The 23,700-nt window shown below is 41.1% G+C and overlaps 1 protein-coding gene across 3 annotated transcripts in view; it reads right to left on the bottom strand.

The window, feature by feature from the left end:
- Positions 1 to 1,154: 1,154 nt before the first annotated feature.
- The window catches only part of olfm3a (olfactomedin 3a), a 53,451-nt gene continuing 30,905 nt past the window's right edge, over positions 1,155 to 23,700 (bottom strand). For all 3 annotated transcript variants that reach the window (XM_047811195.1, XM_047811197.1, XM_047811196.1), the window contains 4 exons: positions 19,979 to 20,134; positions 15,523 to 15,742; positions 5,132 to 5,238; positions 1,155 to 3,011 (listed from right to left, as the gene is read on the bottom strand). In XM_047811195.1, coding sequence (XP_047667151.1) covers positions 2,334 to 3,011; positions 5,132 to 5,238; positions 15,523 to 15,742; positions 19,979 to 20,134 — 1,161 coding nt within the window. In that variant the 3' untranslated portion in view covers positions 1,155 to 2,333. The remainder of the gene's footprint in view (positions 3,012 to 5,131; positions 5,239 to 15,522; positions 15,743 to 19,978; positions 20,135 to 23,700) is intronic.

Raw genomic sequence — 23,700 nt, forward strand, 5'->3', positions numbered from 1 at the left:
TTACAATAGTGAGTTACAATTATTAATTTTAATTTAATCGTATAGCCGCCACCCCCCACCCCCAGCGGGCCGCGGTAAAATGATCAAACATTGACCGGTCCACGGCGAAAAAAAGGTTGGGGACCAGTGGTGTATAGAAGCGATTAACTCTGAGGTAAAGAAGGTTCACATTCGGTTCGTATTTCCGAGATGATCATGATGCTTCTTTATACAAATAAACACAATCAGATTCTTATAATACCAAATAAGTCTGAATTGGTTTTCTAAAACATTTTCCACAAGACGGTTTTCTTTTTTAACACAAGGACAGTAAGAAAAAAATTTTACTCAACAAAAAAAAGGCCAACATTCATGCAGGAAAAAAAAAAGTTTTTTCAGAAATGTAATAACTGCATAAAATAATTGGAGGTGAAGCTTGAACATCAGCCACAGACATGGGGAAGAATTCAACAACCTTCACTTTATCCGTTCCTTCGTCATGTCTTTTCTTGCCCATTGATCCACCAGAACATTATTTCCTTTTGTTATTCCATTTGTCTATATTTTTAAAATTTCGTTTGTCTTACATTAGATGAGTTCTGTTTATCTTTCTATGTATCACGTCATGTCCTCCTGCTCCAATTTCTGTCCTTCAGATTGGATAATTATGTGGTTTAAGATGAACTTTTGGCTCACAAAAAATAACAAAATCAGATTGTACCCGCTAAGCTCCTCCTCCTCCTCTTCCTCCTGCTCCTCACCTTTGTGTCTCGGTTTGACTAACGGAGGTTACTGTTCCTTGTGAACAGGAACATCATGCTGCAGTGGTCTGACTCCACCGTGTAGTTAGATATTATGTGTACTGTATGACTCACCCACAGTTTATATGATGTGGTAAATAGTGACGCTGAAGGCAACATGTTCTGCTGCTCTAAATCAGGGGTGAACATTCAGTCATTCATTCTCTACCGCTTATCCGAACTTCTCGGGTCACGGGCAGCCTGTGCCTATCTCAGGCGTGCCTATCTCAGGCATTGAGGCAGGATAGACCCTGCATGGAGTGCCAACCTATCACAGGGCACACACACACTCACACACTACGGACAATTTTCCAGAGATGCCAATCATCCTACCATGCATGTCTTTGGACCGGGGGAGGAAACCGGAGTACACGGAGGAAACCCCCGAGGCACGGGGAGAACATGCAAACTCCACACACACAAGGAGGAGGTGGGAATCGAACCCCCGACCCTGGAGGCGTGAGGCGAACGTTCTAACCATTAAGTCGCCGTGCCGCCCCCTCAAGGGGTGTTCAACTACCTTCGATGCTAAATTATCATCAATTAATTCTAGTAAATTCACTAATTAGACCAGAGAGAATAAATAAATAAAAAAAAAAAACATGTGTAAACACTCTTGGTTCTGAACTCATATCCCTCAGTCTATAGATCTCTCAGGCTCTGTGTAAAAGAGCTGCTTTCACCTAAATCGTTTTTGTTCATGCATGTGATCGTAATCGTTTATGTTCATACATAATTTATTTTTTTTTTCTGGACCATGCAGGTCTGCAGGTTGATGAGCACTGATTTAACTGAACGAGAAAGTCAGTCTTCAGTTTTAATAATGTGCCGGAGAGTAAATCTGAAGGTGACTTGGCCGTTGTTGTTGACGTACACAAGCTACTCCTTTTATCTGTTAAAAAACTTTGTGTTGTCCTTATTTGGATTTTCGCATGTTTTTACTGTTTCCTTCAGGTTCTCTGGGTTCCTCACACCTCCCAAATCATGTCGGAGGGTGGCTTGGCTCGGCTAATTTGCCCCAGGTATGAATGCCTGTGCACATGGACTTGTAAGTCCAGCCAGCATGTGTTTCTGCTTCACACCCTATCTTTCTGAATGGTCTCTGGAGCAGCTGGGACCAGAATAACGAGCCTGTCCTCAGTTTTGTAACTAATGATGTAGCAGAGTGAGAAAATGGTGTCCGCGTATCCACTTCGTTCTTCAAGAATCGTGCTCATTTTTGATCGTCTGGGTTGTGACATGGTACCCGCTGTTCCAGGCAAACAAGTAACTCCTGTGATAGCCGCTGGACTCTTTTTCTCGGCAAGCTTGAAGAAAATCCCATCATAGCCACATAGTCCTCTTCGTCCCATGTGTTGAATTTGATAAGGTGTATAATGTTGAAGGTGACCTTGTGGATCCTGTTCCAGGCAATCAAGCCCTGGAGCACCTCCACCCTCTCTTTATTACCATTTGTTTTTTTATGAACAAACACTGTAGAACATGACACTGAAGATGACCACTGTTCCAGGCAAACAGGAAAAAAACTGGCACAGCCATAGAGATTCTCTGTCTTTATGAGTCGTCTTCGGTTTTGATGACATGGTAGAGCGTGACATTGAAAATCACCTGGTGGCCATTGTTCCAGGCATAGAGTGCTCTCTCTTGAGCATTGTAGTCGAGCATGGAGATGTGGAAGTATGGGTTGTGAAACGGGATGTCCACATACTCGTAGGTGGATGTCTTTGTGTCGTAGGAATAGTAGACCTTTGCCCCAGTAAGGTGTGAGTTGGTAACATAGAGTGTTCCACAGATCATGAATGACTCACCAGCATTGCGTTTTGAGTACTCCGTGTTCCAAGTGCTTAGAGGCTCCAACGTCTCAGGTTCTATGTGGGAAATCACAACATTCCCTGCATTCTGGTTAGTAGCGTAGACAGCCCACAGCCCCATCTCATCAGCCATTAGATCAATGTCTGAAAAGCCTCCCCAGGTGTACGGGTAGACATTGTGGAATCCGGCATACTCAAGTGCCCGCTGAGCCAGGACACGACCTGTCTCAAAGCTGTACCGGACCACAATGTTGCTTTGCTCCTTGTTGTAGTACAGCGATCCATTATACACAACATGATTGGTCCCTGCCCATTTAAATGGAAGGGAGTACGTTCGAGACTCTTGGCCTGAGACAAAATCCGCCATGGTTTTGTACTCTCGCACCACCTTGCTGTTGGTGTACGTGTCCATGTACCAGACCTGCATAAAAAAAATAAATAAATAAATAATATTGTGACGATGATGTATTACTAGTTACGGTATTGCAAAATAACCTTTGAGCAGCATATTACTGTACATGCTCATCTACTCAGCTTAATGCTTGAATTGAATTCTTTCCTTAGAGATGGGTTTGTTTTAGCACTTGACCCAGAGCCAGAGCAGCAGCTAAAAGGTATCAATGGTAGGTAACTTTGTAGGAGCTACAGAGCCCAAACACTTCCCAAGCCACCAAACAGTATGGTGGAAATTCAGCAAACATGTGAGGAAAGCTTCTCTAGTGTGATGAGATTAAGACTGAACTTTTTGGGCTTGACACTGATGCCTCTTTTCCACCGGAAAGAACCGGGTGCTGGTTCAGAGCTAACGCTGGTGCTGGTTCAAAGTTGGTTCCATTGGCGAACCTTCTAAGAACCGGTTTGCCTTTCCACTGGCTAGAGAGCATCACAGCGCCGAATGTGGCGTCACTGTATACGTGTCGTGTCCCAGCAACGTTAGAGCAGCGGCGGCAAACACAAACACAACAACAATGGCGGATGTTACTTTACTGTTAATGCTCATGGCTTTGCGAACCTACATCGGCATCCAAACGCGGCGAATAAAACGTGTACGTGCAGCTCCGTGTAATCTGTATAAACGGAGGTTGTAATCGATAAAGTACATAACGTTATTTTATCATTAACACAGAAAAAAAGTTAGCCTTAGCATGTAGCTACCTACTATCATGTGTGCTGATAATGTATCATATCGCGGTAAAGTAAAAGTGTATTAAACATTAGTATACTTAAGGTACATTATCAAATGTGCTAACAGTAGCCCCGCCCACAGCTCCTGACGCAAGTGGTTCTTAAGTCTAGACCAGCAACGTTTTGGTGCTACTTAAGAACCACTTTTCCTGGTTCGGAGCCGGTGCTTTGGCGGTCGAAACAGAAAGAACTGGTTCTAAATTAGGCTCCAAACCTGCACTCAAACTGCCTCGGTGGAAAAGGGGCATAAATGCTGTAGTTGGTACTGTAAAAAGCTCAACGACCTGAAAACGCTGTGAAGCATGTTGCTGGTAGCATTATTACTGTATACGTTGCCTTTGGTCTCCTCATTTTGAATTTTGGTGGATGTTCTTCTCTCTGCCTGCTTCAATAATGGATTTAATATCAATGTATGGGAGTTTCAATGTGTGAGAATTCTCTCCCTTCACTTTTTCCCTGATTTCATCTTGCTAATTCCCACCCACTAGCTAACGTTTCCCTATAACAGAACATCTACCAACCGGGAACGGTCAGGCAACCCTCTGAGACATATAACACCACCCTCTGCATTTCATTTCTTTCTGCTCATGCTACAACACATATCTAGATCTAAATCAACATCCTTTACCTCACCACATACAGATGTTTTGTTGTTATTGTCCTTCGACTGTCCCCTGTTTATTCGATTCTACATACTACATACACACAAATCCCAGATTCTAGCAGGCGATCTTTGAGGTTCATGACGAACCTTTTTCTAATTCATTTACATGGTAGTTTTTTAGAGAAAGAAAACCTACATGTTGACAAACCCGCAATTACTCATTAGCTAATTGCCGTTAACTTCGGTGGGGGAAACGCACATTACTCAGCAGCAATGCTCTAATGAATGCAACGAGTCCCAAATGACATCAGACACAGTCACTAAATAATTCCACTTGTTTTATTCCATAGCGTTAACGTCCTCGTTATTATTCTAAAACAGTAGAAAAAGAGTAAAAATGAAGACCTTTGATGAGCGAGGGTGTACAACATTTAACTAGTCGGGTACATGGTGTGTACAGGACATCTGTCAGGACGGTAGTGTAATGAAGACATCATTGAGCTTTTCAAATTAGATGAATTAATCCGCTAGAACCGCTAATGCATTATTGATTTGTGGATGCTGACATTTCAGTTCTATAAACAAATAGCTCTATTGCATTGTTTCGAAAGATACACAGGAAGTGAGTGTTTATCCGCCACACGACCACAATTACCACACGATACGTGAGTCCGTCTTATCGATCCCACCTATTATCTCGGATCCCCTCGCTCTAAACCATTAGAGACACAAAAGAAAGAAGAGTGACTCACTCTGTTGTTTCTTGGAGATGCCATCGGGTCGGTCATCCACGCACCGAACCGTGTGCCTGACGTTTTTATGGTCACGGGTCCTGTGATTTTCATTAACTTGCCGCATGCTGTGAAAGAATGGAACACACAGATAAGATGTAGGCCTCCTAACTAGATTCCTGAAGCCAATTTCATAGCAGTGCTGATAATATGTGTTGCTCTGTTCTGCATATTAATACAGAAAAATATGAAACCGCTTTAACCCGGGCACGATTAGCACGACTATCAATAATGCATTGGAGCATCTGTCGAATGTGCTTTAAGCCGTTTCATAATGCAGGATACACTTTCAGTAAATGTTTATACAGAAATTATTAATGCTATTTGGTGGAATGACTATTAATATACAGTATTTCTGTGATTTATGATTGCTAGTCTAATGGAAGAGCAGTGATGCGTATGAGTCACATTTACAAAGGTAAATTAAAGGCACTATCACCCAACCTATCTGCATGTTTCAGATGAATAACTTTAATAAAAAAAAACGCCGGTCTAAGGCCACTATAATGGTGCTGTACCTACAATATACTTCAAAAAGCCTTACGATATTTTTTATTCATTTTTGAATCTATGCGAATATCCTATGGCCAAAAGAATTTGGGCGTCGGACCGTCTCCAAATAAAATACGAACCTCCTCTTTAAAAAAAATGTTGCAAACGTACAAAACAATGTTTTTGCATGTTAAGGCATCACCATTTCCCTTCCCAAGAAGTAGCCTAATCCTGTTCCAGCATGGCGACACTCCGGCAACGAAGCAAGCTCCGTTAAAATATGGTGTGTTACAGTATGGTTGGAGTGGAAGAATTCTTATATCCTTCACAGAGCCTGTACAGTATGATGAACTGGAGCACTAACTTATCAGGGCTCCTTATCAGTAATCAGTGCCAGACCTCGTGATCTTGTAGCTGAATGGGTAAATCCTCACAGCCACACTGCACAAACTAGGGAAAGCCTTGTCAGAAGAGTGGAGGCTACTGTAGCATCAAATGGGGAACAGGTCCATATCAACGCCTATGGTTTCGGAAGGTGTTCAGAGGTCAGATGTCCGCATACCTTTGGCCATATACTGTATATTCAGTCATTTAACCCTGGTACCTAAACACCTGAATTATTATTATGTCACATGTTCAACAGGAGGTTGCATCATCATACACATTTCCTGAAGAACACTGAAATAAGAAAAATAAGTTACAGTTACAATATTAATAAAATCCAAAAATATATAAAACAAAATCCAGTAATAATAGTAAATAAAATGAGAAGAGATTAAAACAAAATGTGAAGTATAAAATATTTTCATCTTCATTATTAACTTTTATTTTTATGTACCTAAGGTACACTAATGTTTAATACTCTTTTACTTTACCGCGATATGATACATTATCAGCACACATGATAGTAGGTAGCTACATGCTAAGGATAACTTTTTTTCTGTGTTAACGATAAAATAACGTTATGTACTTTATCAATTACAACCTCCGTTTATACAGATTACACGGAGCCGCACATACACGTTTTATTAACCGCGTTTGGATGTTAATGTAGGTTCACAAAGCCATGAGCATTAACAGTAAAGCAACATCCACCATTGTTGTCGTGTTTGTGTTTGCCGCTGCTGCGCTAACGTCGCTGGGACAAGTGACACCTATACAGTGACGTCACACTCGGCTCTGTGATGCTCTCTATCCGGTGGAAAGGCAAAGCGGTTCTTAGAAAGTTCGCCTATGGAACCAACTTTGAACCAGCACTAGCGCTAGCTCTGAACCAGCACCCGGTTCTTTCCGGTGGAAAAGAGGCACGGGAGTACGGGAGTAACGTGATCTTTTAACGTTGTGCTAGTAAGTATTCTCACCGCCGAATTTTGTACTACCTGTAATTTGTTTAAGGTAGCTTTAGACACCAAAGCCAACAAGGCATTGTAGTAATCGATACGGGAAAACACAAAAGTGTCGATCAGTCTCTCAGCAACAGAAAAAGACAGCATCGGACGCAATCTGGCAACGTTTTTGAGATGGAAGAACGAAGATTTAAGAAAGGAAATCAACAGGCACAGTTTCGTTAGGTTTAAAATGAACATAGATCTGAGTATCATCGGCATAAAAATGAAATTTTAGACCAGACGTTTAATAATTACGGACACAGTAAATGAATTGCATGACTTAAGAAATAAGTTACAGGGTGTGAATAAGTGCAAGACTGAAAGGCCCCGTTCACACTGCAGGTAAAAGTGGCCCAAATCCGGCCCATTTTTTTGGGGTCAGGTGACCAGGTCAGACTTCTTCAGGAGTAGTGTGAACACTCAAATCTGGCCCAGATCTGATTTTTTTCAAATCAGATCTAGGCCACTTCCATATGTGGTCATGAATCAGACCCAAATCTGATTTTTTCCAATGTGGCCACAGTGTGAACAACCGAGGCGGATTTGATGCGACTTTTACGTCAATCTACATCGACATTCGTCACAATTATGCGCCGGGAAAAAACTTTTTTTTTTTTTGCTCGGCGGCGAAAACATCACAGAAACGTGACTGGTAACGTGTGTGTGTGTTAGGATTGTTATATAAAGTGGTTACGTGAACCAGCTCATAATGTTTGTGTCGAATGCATTACACCAGATGATACAATACTTCCTCCGTAACCTCGCCAACTTTTTAGCGCGACGACGTGCTGCGTGTGACGTCATCGTTATCGTTCGTTTGCGCATGCGGGTCAGTTCGAAACAGCAAACTGTTCACACTGGTATCTGATATAGGCCACGTTTTAAAAGGTAATGTGAACAGCCAAACAAAAAAAAATTGGATCTGAGCAAAATATCCGAATCGAGCGTTAAGACTTGCGGTGTGAACGTGGCCTAAAAGGTGAGATACTGGTTCAGATTTAAAAATGCTGAATGAAGTGCAGGCACAGAGATGGAGGTATGTTATAAAAGCATATTCTGTGATGCTTTTCTAGGCTTGTAATACAGCTTCTATTAGTTGTTGTTGTTCCAGGAGGTTTCTCCCATCACTGTTCTCTTCAGGAGGTGAAATGCTGCTCAGTTGGGTTTAAGTCTGCTGATTGATTTAAAGCTTCCGCTTACCCCCCCCGATGAAGCCCTTTGTTGAGTTGTCAGTGTGTGTTTTGGATCATTGTCTTCATGCATAATGAATTTCCTTCTGAATAATTTGGATGCATTTTCCTATGAATTATCATGAGCCATGCAAACCCAAGCCATGACACTACCACCACCGTGCTTGACCTGTGAGCTCGAGAGCTCATCGATTCATTTTGGTTCCAGAGCTTTTGTAGCTCATCTCTGTATTTCTTAATGAATTTCAATCTGACTTACTGATACTGATAAATACTGCTGATGAGAGGTGTGTCTTGTGTTATGGCCTCCATATTACTGTTCGGTGGTGGATGTTGCCCTTCATTGCTACCCTGTGATTTTTTTATGTCGCTAACTGATGTTTTTGGGTTTTTCTTTACAGCTTTCTCTGTTATTAGGTGCTGTTGTTTTCCTTGGCTGACCTGTTTGATGTCTTCTGCTCAGAATACCAGTGGGGTTTTTTTTCAGTTCATTCCAAATTCATTCATTCATTCATTCATTTTCTACCGCTTATCCGAACTTCTCGGGTCACGGGGAGCCTGTGCCTATCTCAGGCGTCATCGGGCATCGAGGCAGGATACACCCTGGACGGAGTGCCAACCCATCTCAGGGCACACACACTCTCATTCACTCACACACTCACACACTACGGACAATTTTCCAGAGATGCCAATCAACCTACCATGCATGTCTTTGGAACGGGGGAGGAAACTGGAGTACCCGGAGGAAACCCCCGAGGCACGGGGAGAACATGCAAACTCCACACACACAAGGCGGAGGCGGGAATCGAACCCCCAACCCTGGAGGTGTGAGGCAAACGTGCTAACCACTAAGCCACCGTGCCCCGCCCTCATTCCAAATTATTATACTGGATATATAATAATCCACTGCTTTTGCAACAGCTCTGGTATATTTTCCATCAGTTTTATCCTCTTAAAATCAATTATGAATTTTTTTCCTCTCAAACTCGAATGTCTTCAGTTTCCAAAGAGACTGTATTTATGATGATCAGCTGGCAAGACCTCATCCTTGAGGAACACTGTGGGAGATACAGCAAGTCCTAACCCTATCTATTACAATCAATTGTTGTCTCTCAGACAGATTTGATCCAAACCAGGATAGAACAGTCTCAGGAAGGGGGAATTATTTTGTTTCAAGTCTGTGCAAAAGTTTGTTATGGCCTACTGTGACCCAGTGAGGTCTTGCAGAACAAGCAGCCTAAATCCAATACTACAAACAAGTCATTGGAGGTAGAGAGATCATTAAAGTGAGCTGCTACAGTACGCTGTTATGAAGAAAGGCAGGTTAGAAATTGGTCTGTAGATACTGAGCTTTTCAGGGACAAGTCCAGGCTATTTTTGAACTGATGCAATTGGTGGGAATGGAGCCAAAAAATATGTAAAGCATTTGCAGCCTTGGTTACTGATATAATTAAGGTAGACATGTTTTAATCAAGGGGGTACGCATCAGGCCCAAGTGGCAGGTGATATCTTTAGGAGCCCTAATTTGCTTAGCAATGCAAGTTTAAATAAATCAATGGCCTTGTGACAGAAGAGGGAGTAAGACACGATCATATATATATAGAGAGAAGAAAAATTACTAGCACTGAAGTGAAATAATTTGTATTTTATTTAGAACAGAGCAGTTTCGAACGTAAGCAAAACCATGAACACGTCACAACAGATTGTTTATTGTTGTTCAGGCCTCTGGTCATTGACCATTGGACTATTGAATAATTGTCCATCTTAGCATTCTAGTTAGTAACCCGCTGATTTCTTACAGCAGTGCTCTGGAGAAAACCAGACAGAAGGATGACTGAAGGTCACAGCACCTGTACTGATGGAAGCTTGTTGATGTGTGGTAGTGCACACTAAACCCAGATTTTGAGTTAATGAAACATTTTAAGTGGTCATTACTTATTATTTGTCGTTTTTTTTTGTAGTTGTTTTTTTTTAATCGTTGTCACTACTAATTCAAATTAGTTGTTTGCACTACTCAGATGAAATATTGAGTGCAATGATCATGTTAAGCAGAGACAACTTGGTATGTTACATTTCTGTAAGGGAGGGGAGGGGCGGGGCAGGGAAGGGGAGAGGCGGGGCCTGAAACAGGATGTGACAATTAGTGATGGGAAGTTCGGTTCTTTTCCGTGAACCGGTTCTTTCGGACAGTTCGATTTAATGAACCAGTTCAAAAATCCGGTTCACCAGTTCTTTTTTACGTCCTGACGTAATGACGTCATTCACAATGACGTAATGACACAAATTCCATCATCCCGCTGTCGGCAGATATTAATACAATCAATTTAACACATTCGAAAAGTTCTTTGTAATCATAAATATAGTATACGGTTCTTACATTTAAGTTTTGCAACTAAAACACCAAGTACAGGCACCGATGTGCAAACGTGGATGTTTTACGTGTCTTAAAGATATAAAGTTAATAAACTAATCTTCATCAACTTACAAAAAGCGGCATATAAAAATACAGACTAACCTGCACAATAGTCAATAGTAAAATTAACTGACATATATTGAGTGACATATATAGATTTTCTTTATAAAAATGTTTAATAGCCTATGACTAGTTACTATGCATATCCCAATATGTATAATTTGCTCTGAAGGTTTGAAGATGAAGAAATCTTTCTGACAATAAATGATTACCCTAAAAAAGTGTAAATGTGACGATCGATGCTAGTTTTTTTTCTCATTTTCTGCAGTAACATAAGCTATTTCTGTCAGGTCACATTTAATAACGTTAGCCAGTGTTATATGTTCCCAGTTACAACGTTTGTATTTCGCCGGCATAAGTTTTTTTTTTGTCGGTTCATATACAGTAAGCATGTATGCATGTGCACGTTTGTCGCTAACGCTAGCATGTGTCTCAGGTGTATTAAATTTTTTTATTAAAAATAAAATAACCGTTCAAAATGTGTTTCTTAAAGTTTCTTTTAAAACATTATTATTTTTTGTTTGTTTGTAGTAGCGACTTAAACTGTTTAAACGATGCAGTCATTAGCAGATGTTCATTAACGTTTTACAGTGAAAGTGATTTGCTAATCTAAACGTTTTCTTATGCTCCGATTTCACAGGTTCTTTTGAAGATGCAGTGGAAGTTTTGTGAATTTATATGTAACAAACGAGGTTACCTATTAAAACATTATACCATCAGGTCTAAGCTAGCATCAGAGGCCATGCCTGTTTTTTGTCCTCACGATGCACAGTGTGAATCTTTGAACAGATTCTTAATACATTACATTGATAGTTATTTAATAAACATATGCTCAAAAACATTAGAAATGTGAACTAATGAATTTCTAATGTAAACTTGATTTGTCTATCGCATGACTTGAGATTCTATGTTCAAACAACTTAACTTGTTTAGTTTTATTCTGTGTAAAAACTAAAGTGGATTTGTGCAACCGGTTTCCTCGAAACATTCTAGTAATGTCAACTAATTCGGGTTAAGAGTGTGGACACAATGTTGTTCTAATGGATGTCCAGGGCATCTGGGGACGGAGTGACAAACAAGGCAATAGAAAACTGCTCATGCAAGTTATTTATAGCAGAAGGGAAAGAAGGGTTAGCTATATAAACATATAGCTACATCAAATATTAAAGTCGCCTAAAGCAATACTGCAGGGCACACAGATCTCAGTGAGGTGAAGATTTAAATAGCACACTAGCCATGTCTGGTTTATCCAGACCCTGATACTGTGGAGATGAGGCTTAGTTCAATAAAAAAAAAAGGCATAGGGCCATTGGCAAGTTTTACTCAGACACAAAGATTAAATCAGAAATAAACTGTCTTACTGATCAGTGATGAGACGGTTTACAAAACAAACTTGGTGTTTGTATGGAATGTGTCCATGCAACCAATCAGGCTCTGATTTAGGTACTTGTCTTCATAACCGTGCCATGCATACTTCCTCAGCTAAATCCCAGTGGGAATGTGACATCCTACATGGGCAGGGAAGGGAGGAAGCATCCTCCACCTGGTCTGTAGAGCAGCATCCTCCACAAAGCCATGAAGTGAAGCGTTGTCCTTGGTTAGCAATACGGCAGAGGCATGCTTCCAATAGGGTCTGATAAAGCAGGAAGTGCCCTCAACAAAACATGATGCCGAGCAGCGACCTCTGTGGAGCCAAAAGTGTCCTCGGCCTGAACAGATTCGGAGGTATCTCCCTGAAGAAACGGGGCAGGGAATTTCACATGCTCAGGATGATGGCGAGAACCAAGCAGGTGGTGAACCAGATGTCACCAAACAATAGTCCTGGATCTTTGCCAGCCCAAGACGAGTCCTCAGAAGGGAAAAAAGGAAATAACCAGGCAATCCTGCTGGGACTGCAAGTGGTCAGTCATTCTGTAATGAGCAGGGACCGGACCACAGATGTCCACGGAAATTACGATCACGCACGAGCAGAGAATTAAACCCAATTGCAGGATTATACGGAACATGGATTTAATTAACAAAATACTCTACAGCAAGACCTAAACCAAACTCGATACACATATAGAGCGTTTAACCAAGCCTAACAAAAAATGGGAATCCGGAAACACATCCAACTGTGCGAACAAACATGAAACAATGACTGAGAAAGACATGCCAAATGGCTAATATATATAGGGCAGAACATTAGGATCAAATGAGGAACACTTGACATGACAGGAAGGTGGAACATTAGGAAAAGGCAAACCATGAGTCGCTTCGAGAATATACAGAAAAGCCAGCTGCAGTGAAAGGCCTACCGGCACCCCCCAGTGGTCTGGCCGGAAACTGTCCCGGTAGCTCCTAACAAGTAAACTGCTTATGTGATCCTGTTGTTCAGGGCTGGAGCATTAGGATAAACTCCAACATCAAAGCATAATACAACTTTGCAGAATAAAGAAATTATCCATGTAGATGTGAAGCATTAGCAGTAGATGTAGGTGTGTGTTAGTTATCCTGGTGACGATTGGTTTGGCAGTGCGATGTTTACTACTGATGCACACAGAAGGGAAATGATAATGACAGTAATAAGAGAAACGACAGTAAATACCAATAACGATGGTAAAAATGTTAATGATTTGCAGACTGTTTGCTCCATTGGTAATGATGATGATTGTGTTTACAGTAACAAGTGTTGTTACAAATCCAGGCCACACCCTCGAATAAATGGAGAGCGATTGTGGAAGTACAGTTTTTTCCGCACTATAAGGCACACCTAAAAGCCTTAAATTTTTGGTAAGGGCTGTGGTGGAAATTCTATTCTCACTCACTCACTCATTTTCTACCGCTTATCCGAACTTCTCGGGTCACGGGGAGCCTGTGCCTATCTCAGGCGTCTTTGGGCATCGAGGCAGGATACACCCTGGACGGAGTGCCAACCCATCGCAGGGCACACACACACTCTCATGCACTCACACACTACGGACAATATTCCAGAGATGCCAATCAACCTACCATGCATGTCTTTGGACCGGGGGAGGAAACCGGAGTACCCGGAGGAAACCCCCTAGGCACGGCGAGAACATGCAAACTCCACACACACAAGGCAAAGGCGGGAATCCAGTTTGGAAGTTTGGAAACCAGTTCAGCCCCCCTTTGTTATCTTTGCTGTTCCTAATTTCAGGTGTGTGTGTGTATTGGTAAAGAATGTTCAACGTTCATTTTTGTTATTCACAACATTTTTCTATTACAGCGCTCCGATTGATTGACTTTCGGACCCTTTCCCGCTGACACAGGGATGTAATACATACACTACGTACGCTGGCAGCGATAAACCAATCAGAGGACATTACGTAATACGTACAGTACGTACGCTTACCTTCGCCACGCCTCCGGTAGGTACAGTATAACTACCGGTATGATGCAAAACAACATTTGTTTCCTCCTAACCATTATGTGCTCCACACTCCAGTCCAGTAGGTGGCGGTAAATGCACCTTAAGTCGGTTTGCCATCCGCCAATAAAAATCAGATCCTTACGAGGCACAATACAAACTACAGACTATCAGTTACACGGTTGTAAATGGGAATAGAGCAGCTGAAAGTATTCAACATCAACGTATATATGGTTCGGAAGTGGAGGAAGCAAGAAAATGTACTGCGCCAAGTTAAGAAGACACAGTAGATGAGGACTTTGATGGATTTGTGGGAGAAGATTGATTAAAACATAATGTGTTGTTAAATAGTAGAATAAAGTTCAACTAAACTCACTGTTTTGCTTCTGTTACCTTTTTGTAGACCGTATGTTTTAGCATTCGCCTTATAATACGGTGCGCCTTATGTATGGGTTAAGTACAGACATAGACCCCGTAATTGACACTGCGCCTTATAATACGGTGCGCCTTATGTATGGGTTAAGTACAGACATAGACCCCGTAATTGACACTGCGCCTTATAATACGGTGCGCCTTATGTATGGGTTAAGTACAGACATAGTCCCGTAATTCAGACTGCGCCTTATAATACGGTGCGCCTTATGTATGGGTTAAGTACAGACATAGACCCGTAATTGAGACTGCGCCTTATAATACGGTGCTCCTCATGTATGGGTTAAGTACAGACATAGACCCGTAATTGAGACTGCGCCTTATAATACGGTGCGCCTTATGTATGGGTTAAGTACAGACATAGACCCCGTAATTGACACTGCGCCTTATAATACGGTGCGCCTTATGTATGGGTTAAGTACAGACATAGACCCGTAATTGAGACTGCGCCTTATAATACGGTGCGCCTTATGTATGGGTTAAGTACAGACATAGACCCGTAATTGAGACTGCGCCTTATAATAAGGTGCGCCTTATGGTGCAGAAAATACTGTAATATATATGAATAAATCTCTGAGACGTTGAGCTTGAGTTCTGGGCTTCTGCATTGTGCTAGAGTAAATAAAATGACATATTCGGGTAGTGTACAAACTTAGTCACTGTTGGAGAACGAGATCTGGAAGTTAAGTAGGAAGATGGTGAAGTTTCAGATGTGTGTTTTTTCTCTCCAGACCTTTATCCTATCTCCATAACTCCATTCAGTTCCTGCCAGTTTGTATCAATGAAAAGGGTAATATCGGCATTTGAACGTCGAAGGACTGAAGAGCTGCCGCATTACTATTGTTAGGTAAAGATATAGAGAGGGCTAAATCCACCAGCACCACTATCAGAAGGTAGCCACATGGAATTGTGGGTAATGTAGGAAACAATGTAAAACAGACTAACAGTTAACTATGTGTATAAATGGTAATGACTATATTCCCTGTACATTTAGTCACTTTACTTACTAAGTTTGCTCATGCAGCTGCGCAGACGGCTCTCGAGGCTCATCACTCTGTGGTAGAGCTCGTCATAATCATACGCCCCCAGCTCATCCTGGATCCCCGTCAGGACGGCCGACAGGTTCCTGATCTCCTCTTTGAATTGCGTGATGAGCTTAGTGTCTGTTTTGTATTGCTCCAGCACAGGGATTAAAGGCTGCAGCTCATCCATTCGATCCTTCAGCTCCTACACACACACACACACACACACACACACACACACACACACACACAGATTTGTCAGGTATCTCCTTGACTTGATAACAAGTGCTAAATGCCTACATCAAGCTGACCCTAATGGGAGTACAACAGAGGTAATGTTTTTGATTTTTTTTTACCCAAACTGTACTTGTTTAAACACCTAAACACAATCGTCTACTTTTCCTTGATTTATGTCTGATACACATTTTTGTTGATAACAAATGTAGTACCTCAATGTTCAATTTGGGATGCACTTAGGGCTGCTCGATTTGGGGAAAATGTCATATTGCGATTATCGAGGTCAATATTGTGATTGCGATATGCGATTGCGATATAATAAACAAATGGTATCATGAGTCGACTTGCTTGGTTCTCAAGGAAAATGCACACACAGATTACTGATAATGCTGAAATTTGTATTTCTAAACTCAAACTAGCAACAACAACAAACACAAAACGTTTTCAAATTAAAAAAAGCCTAAGGTCAAAACTGTAGGTGTACAGTGTATATATATATATATATATATATATATATATATATATACACACACATATACATACATATGTATATGTGTATATATATATATATATATATATATATATATATATATATATATATATATATATATATATATATATATATATATATATACACACACACACACACACATATATACGTATACGTGTATATATATATATATATATATATATATATATATATATATATATTTGTGTATATATATATATATACACACACACACACACACACACACACACACACACACACACACACACACACACAAGGTAAATTACCAACTTAAATGCAAGTTATACATGGTATTGCACACACCATTATTGATAATATTTGGAGCAATATTACATGTAATTATTAAACTTGACTCCCTTACATATACATTTGCTTTTAAGCCTAATTATTAATTTTGATTATGATGTGATTGTGACAGGGGGAGAGGTTTCAGGTTGGGGTAAAGAGTTTTTTCTGTCACCACTTTTGAATAAGAAACAATATCAAGGCTATAAAATTGTCAAAACTCCGTGAATCCCAAAAGTATCAGTGAGAAGTAGAGAACACTCGTTTAAACTACATACACTCGAACTTGATGCACATCACTTTTTTTTACTTAACTGATACTGCTTTTAATCGTAATGCAAAGACCGGTCATTGGGAAATAAGCTGTCATGTACATTAAAAGCGCCTGCGCAGCGACAGGGAATATTATTTATCACAAAAATCCGCCTAGATGGTGGACCTGCGCTCAGGATTTTTTTATTTATTTATTTTTTTGAGTGCCGTGTCGACAAATTTTTTCTACACACACACTATTTTATTTCTTGATAACAGACCGCTGCTAACTATAACACACCGATGCCATGAAAAACAGAGCGTTGCCATGGACACACGGTTCTAACCGTAGAGACAGAGCGCACTATGTTCTTTAGCGGAAGCAATACAATTAGGTGTACACAAACAGGCGTATGAGACCTGTAACGAGCAACAGCCCGAAGCCGCGAACTCGTCCAGAATACTTTAAAGGCGTAACAGCTGATGAAAAAGCAGAGACGATTGTAGACGAAAATGAAGAGAGATTTCGGCATCCATCTTCACCTGTTCCGCGCTGCACACCGGAAAAAGTCACATGACCATACGCGTGCGCCACACGTGCCACTGCCTCAACTGAAACTCACTGGTCTTTTGTTTTTATTAGCGGATAGTGGTGTAGTGTATGAAATAGGCAAACAGCTTTCAGAGAGAATGGGTTGTCATGTCCACACATGCATTTATTTATTATTTATTTCATAAAATCGCAGCATTTTCCGTCATATGATCGCACAGGCTTGATATCGCGATTGCGATATGATTAATCGTGCAGCACTAGATGCACTTATTTCCAGGGATTTCAGAACGGCGTAACAGATATTGCGTCATCGTGTAGGCGTGGCCTATTTCATAATCTAACCCTAACCGTAGTTTTTGGTTGTTTATTTGTTTTTGAAAAACCTTAACTGTAAGATAATAAAGTATGATAGATATAAAATAGAAAATCTACCTGTATGACTGTTTTGTCCTTCAGTACACATCGTAGGTATGGTTTTTTTTTGAAAGAGGGCATTTTTCCAAGACCTCCAGAAACACGCCCACTTTACGTCGTGGTAACGAAACCCCCGGGATTTAGGGAATGCCGTTCAATTCTGGGTTCTTATTTTATTCCTAGTTTAAACCAATGATGTAGTTTCCTCTTTAACAGACAAGAACGTAAATCTTTTACTGCCACTTATACACTGTACATTCTAGTCTCTGAAACACGCCACTGTGTTTTAAACAACAAACCAACGAATGTGGGGATGAACAATCACATGGTTGTGTTTACTGTGTTATGTGTCATGTACAGTACAATGCACACTCTTTCTTGATCTGTGATGCTATATCTGTAATCCTCTACCATGTCTGCAGAGACCCCATGGATGAAAACAGGGCTCATAGGTGCCTCAGTCCTCCTAAGGTCAACATTGTAAATAAACCCTGGAGGTGTGAGGCAAACGTGCTAACCACTAAGCCACCGTGCCGCCCCACCCAATGTGAAATATAAACTATGAAAATTACAATAAACTACATACTGTACATAAAAACTCATTATTTCTGATTTATAAATGATTAAAACTCTTTGTCTCATTTGGCTGTTCATGTTTATAAATGCAATATAAAAGTGATCGACCTCAAAAAGAGGTCCTGTTACAAAAACTGTGTAAAGCCTGAAGTCGCTGATCTCCAGCCAGTCTCTGCTGGTGAACGTCCTCTGCCCTGAGAACGGTTTTAAATTAGTTTCAAATCCAAATAAAAGGCAAATTGATTCTGTCGAAGAATAAGACTAGAATCCTTGAAATCCAAAACGAACTTGAGCGCTGAAAGAGCGGCAGGAAATCCATCGCCTCGGTATGAGACAATAGAAGTGATTTTATGAACGTATTGATTTCCGAGACAGAAATAAAAATAGTTTTATTCTGTTCAGCAGGAGGACGATTGTGTAGACATCTGTGCTTTGAACACTTATTGGAGCGTTGTGCTCCACAGGCATGCTTTCATTACCACACTGAAGCCTCTGGATTCGGTTTATCACTCAGAGCTCAGATTTATCACCACAGACAGCCACAATACGCACCAGTGCATGCTGGATGCTAAAGTCAGGTGCATCTCTTCAGCAGCCTAAATTAGTTTCTGTTTATTTACGAGGCTCTTATTGGTTTATATCTGTCTGTATTGACCTTGAACACTGGACCCTACTAAGCTCAATGACTGGATCAGTAACGTCTGCTAAAGCTCAGTTACAAACTATTAGTATTATTAGCAGTATTAGTAGTAAATAATGCCTACATTTCATTTTGCAACCATTTTTCATGTCATTGCTTTTATTTTATTTCCTCTTTTAGTCTATTGGCCTATAATTCCACATCATTTGTATTGTATAGGGGGGGGCATGGTTGCTTAGTGGTTAGCATGTTCGCCTCACACCTCCAGGGTCAGGGTTCGATTCCCACCTCCGCCTTGAGTGTGGGGAGTTTGCATGTTCTCCCCGTGTCTCGGGGGTTTCCTCCGGGTACTCCGGTTTCCTCCCCCGGTCCAAAAACATGCATGGTAGGTTGATTGGCATCTCTGGAAAATTGTCCGTAGTGTGTGAGTGTGAGTGAATGAGAGTGTGTGTGTGCCCTGTGATGGTTTGGCACTCCGTCCTGGGTGTATCCTGCCTCGATGCCCGATGACGCCTGAGATAGGCACAGGCTCCCCGTGACCCGAGGTAGATCAGATAAGCGGTAGAAAATGAGTGAGTGTGTATTGTATAGTTTTTATTCTGTTCATTATTTTTTATCCTATGATTGTTGTCTATCGTTTATTTTGAGTTATACTTGGCTGTGTTGCAAATGAAGTTTAATAAAATCCGTAAAGGAATTTAACGTATATCGTACAGAAACTCGTCACTGACACTCTTTTCGGCTCATTTTAATTCATTCAAGTCGACTTGATTTACTTTCCCACTAGAAACCACCTCTGGAGTGTGATCGCTCTGTTATAATTTAACTTTACATATGGAGAGAACAGACCTTCATCTTCCACCATGATTCCCCAGCTGTGTGATTTCATGCCTATTGTAAACATCTAGATGGATAAATAGTGAGAATAAATTGTGAAGCCACTTTAAAAGTTTACCTTGAAGTTTCTGGCCATGATGGTCTTGCGGTCTTCTTCGATTTGTCTGAACTTTGTCCTGAGGCCTTTCATCTGGTTCTCCATCTTCATGACGTATTGGAAGTCCCGCTGAGTGCGCAGGTTCAGCACTTCAATAGACTGTGACATGTTCTGGACCTGCGGCAAACGTCACTACATGTTAGCACGCAGCATTACTTATCAATTCCCATCAGTCCTCTAGCACATTAGTTCTGTTTCTAAGGGTGCTTTCACACCTGCCGTGCTTAGTTCGGTTGAATCGTACCAGAGTTTGATTGCTCATTTGGTGCGGTTCGTTTGGGCAGGTGAGAATGCAGCAATCGAACTCTGCTGCGCACCAAAAGCGGACCAGACGAGTGTACAGAGACCTCCTTGAAGAGGTGGTCTCGGTACGCTTTCAAACAAACTCTGGTACGGTTCGTGTGTGGTGAGAACACGATCCGAGATCGAACGAACAGAAGCAGTTTAAGAAATACGCTCAAAGACATGTGGCCAATAAGTGTTGTGGATGTTATCACATGACTGCATTTTGGTTTGTTTCAACTGGTGCAGAACAGAACGATCGGTGTGGTGTGAAAAGGAACCAAAACTGTACCAGCTCCCAACGTCCTCTGTGGGACGAAGCCTTTGGACATCCACTGAGCCGAGGCCGACTCTAAGAATCCTGAGACATCTCCAGTTAGACTCTGTGGTACTCAGAAGATCAGAAGTCCTTGAACCTCACACCAATACAACATTTGTTTGACTGTATATTACAATCACACACCCAGTGTCACCCATATGAGGATGGGTTCCCCCTTGAGTCCGGTTCCTCTCAAGGTTTCTTCCTTTACCAATTTAAGGGAGTTTTTCCTTGCCACTGCTGCCTGAGTCATCTCAGACTTGCTCATAGGGGAATAAATACATACACACTGTGAACTATATACATCTAATAATAAGCTAGAATTTTTATTCTGCTAATTCTGCTTATTTCTTTTATTATTCGTTATTTCCTTTATCATTAATTATGTTTACCTTCTGCTCTATGTTTATGTTCTGTAAAGCTGCTTTGAGACAATGTCTATTGTAAAAAGCGCTATACAAATAAACTTGAATTGAATTGAATTGAACTGATAAAAATCTACAATGGGTCATTTTTTGCTTTTGGTCCGGGCCAAATGAACCGAACTATAGATGTGAAAGCACCCTAAGGCACTAATTCATCAGGGATAGCTGAATCAGGCATGTCAGAGCCGAGAAAACCCCAAAAGGAGATAGAGATTAATACTCTACTATGTTCACATAAGCTAGCAACCTGGATTCTGTAAAACACTAAATGTGATTCAATTCAGTTTAAGTTTATTTGTATAGCGCTTTTTACAATTGACATTGTCTCAAAGCAGCTTTACAGAACATAAACATAAAACTAAAGGTTATTATAAATAATAATATAAAGATTAATAGAATGCAAAATTCAAGATTAATATTAGATATAATTTAGTTCACAATGTGTTTGTATTTATCCCCAATGAGCAAGTTTGAGGTGTCTCGGGTGACTGTGTGGAGGAAAAACTCCCTTAAGCACTATTCGGACGGGATTAGTTCTACGTGGGGACGTGGGGGTAAAGTAATTATTACCAGAGCTTCTCTGTGATTTTAGTCCCGTCCGAATGCGTCATCTCGGTAATCATTACGGACAATGTCAGTAAAGATTACGGCAACTTTTACCTTCTGTAAAAAGGTCCGGAAAAATTACCTCAGGTAATACTAAAGCCCTATTCGGACTGGATTAGTTTTACGTGGGGACGTGGAGTAATGCGATTTTACCTCAGGACGTCTGTAATATTAATTGGCCAATTCGCATGGGACAAGACATCTCAGTAAAACTAGCAGAAGTGGGAGGGGTAACTCCCACCACAGTACCACTGTGGTACGCACCACAGTAACCTCCTTGTCGTCATGTGCGTTTGACGTCGCTTCCTGTTATCACGTGCGCAAACAGACAACTTGGCGCCTACGTGCTTGCAAAACGCGCCAAAAACTACTTTTAAACAGGAAAAGACGGAATTTTACCGTATATATTTACAGCGGGTCGATTCGGACGGGATCAGTATTACCTGAGGTAATTTTTCCGGCCCTTTTTACAGAAGGTAAAAGTCACCGTAATCTTTACTGACATTGTCCGTAATGATTACCGAGATGGCACATTCGGACGGGACTAAAATCACTGAGAAGCTGTGGTAATATTTACTTTACCCCCACGTCCCCACGTAAAACTAGTCCCGTCCGAATAGTGCAAAATCCGTCATTTCCAGTTTAAAAGCATTTTTTTCAAGCATGGAGGCGCCATGTTGTCGTGATAACAGGAAGCGACGTCATACGCACATGACGACAAGGAGGTTACTGTGGTGCGTAAAGCGAGTTACCCCTCCCACTTCTGCTAGTTTTACTGAGATGTCTTGTCCCGTGCGAACTGGCCAATTAATATTACAGACGTCCTGAGGTAAAATCGCATTACTCCACGTCCCCACGTAAAACTAATCCAGTCCGAATAGTGATGGTGAAGGAAGAAACCTTGAGAGGAACCAGACTCAAAGGGGAACCTCATCCTCATCTGGGTGACACTGGGGGTGTGATTATAAATATACAGTCTGATAAATGTTGTATGGATGCAAAAGATCACATGGAGTTTGCATCTCCTCTTTAGTATCGCAAAGTCTAACTGGGGCTGGTAGATCTCTAGATGTCTCAGGATTCTCAGAGTCGGTCTTCATCTCAGTGGAGGTCCAAAATCTTCATGGCACAGGAGACGATCGGAGCTGGTACGAGTTAAATAGATGTTGTGATGAAGCAGATTTACTGTTTCTGGTTTTTAGTGAAGGTTGTGAAATGCCTACAGAACAGCTTAGTTCCTGTAATGATCTAGCAGCTATGAAGAGTCATTCCCTTACTGTCCCTTACTTGTCTTTATTTTTTCCTCTCAGTAAAACTAAAAGCAAACCACTAGAAGATTCTGTGGTCTTTCTTTAAAACAAACGAATCAGCCTTAAATACCAGCATACGGTATGTTTGTGTCTGATGTAGAATAACCTGATGAATAAAAGCCTGTACATTTGATTTACAATCTTTAGGCAATTGTCTTTATTTTGAACATCTTTTGTTATCATGCTGATGTTTTTGAGAAATCGCAGAGAAATCGCCTAATGGAGTTCAGCAGGCACTTCTTTGCCAGACTGTCTTAAAGTAATGAATCTTTAAAACTCTGGAGTGATGAACAGCCTTCGGCCATCTTGAGCGTCTCTCCTCATCTTACAGCCGTCCTCGCCTCTCAGGTGGCGGCGTAGAGAAGCCATAAATCAGATGCGAAGGCCCATTCAGAGGCAATAAAGAATATGGAAATGTTAATAAATATCAGTGCTAACATTAGCATATTGTGAAGTGCCACTGAATTAAGCACATGCTATTAATCATTAATACAGCTATTAAGAGTTTGGCTTAAAATGAGTCTGATATTCTAGAACAAACTCCACTGACCAGATAGTGAGGTCTCTGTTCCTGTCAGTCCCAGTAAAAGAGGTGCGGCTTCTGTATCTGTCAGTCTCAGTAAAGGGGGTGTGGCTTCTGTATCTGTCAGTCTCAGTAAAGTGGGTGTGGCCTCTGCAGCTGTCAGTCAGATAAAAACCAGCCATTAACTACTGTAAAAGGTGAAATAGAACCTCTTAAGC

The sequence above is a fragment of the Tachysurus fulvidraco genome, chromosome 3, assembly GCF_022655615.1.
Source record: "Tachysurus fulvidraco isolate hzauxx_2018 chromosome 3, HZAU_PFXX_2.0, whole genome shotgun sequence".
Classification (NCBI taxonomy): Eukaryota; Metazoa; Chordata; class Actinopteri; order Siluriformes; family Bagridae; genus Tachysurus; species Tachysurus fulvidraco.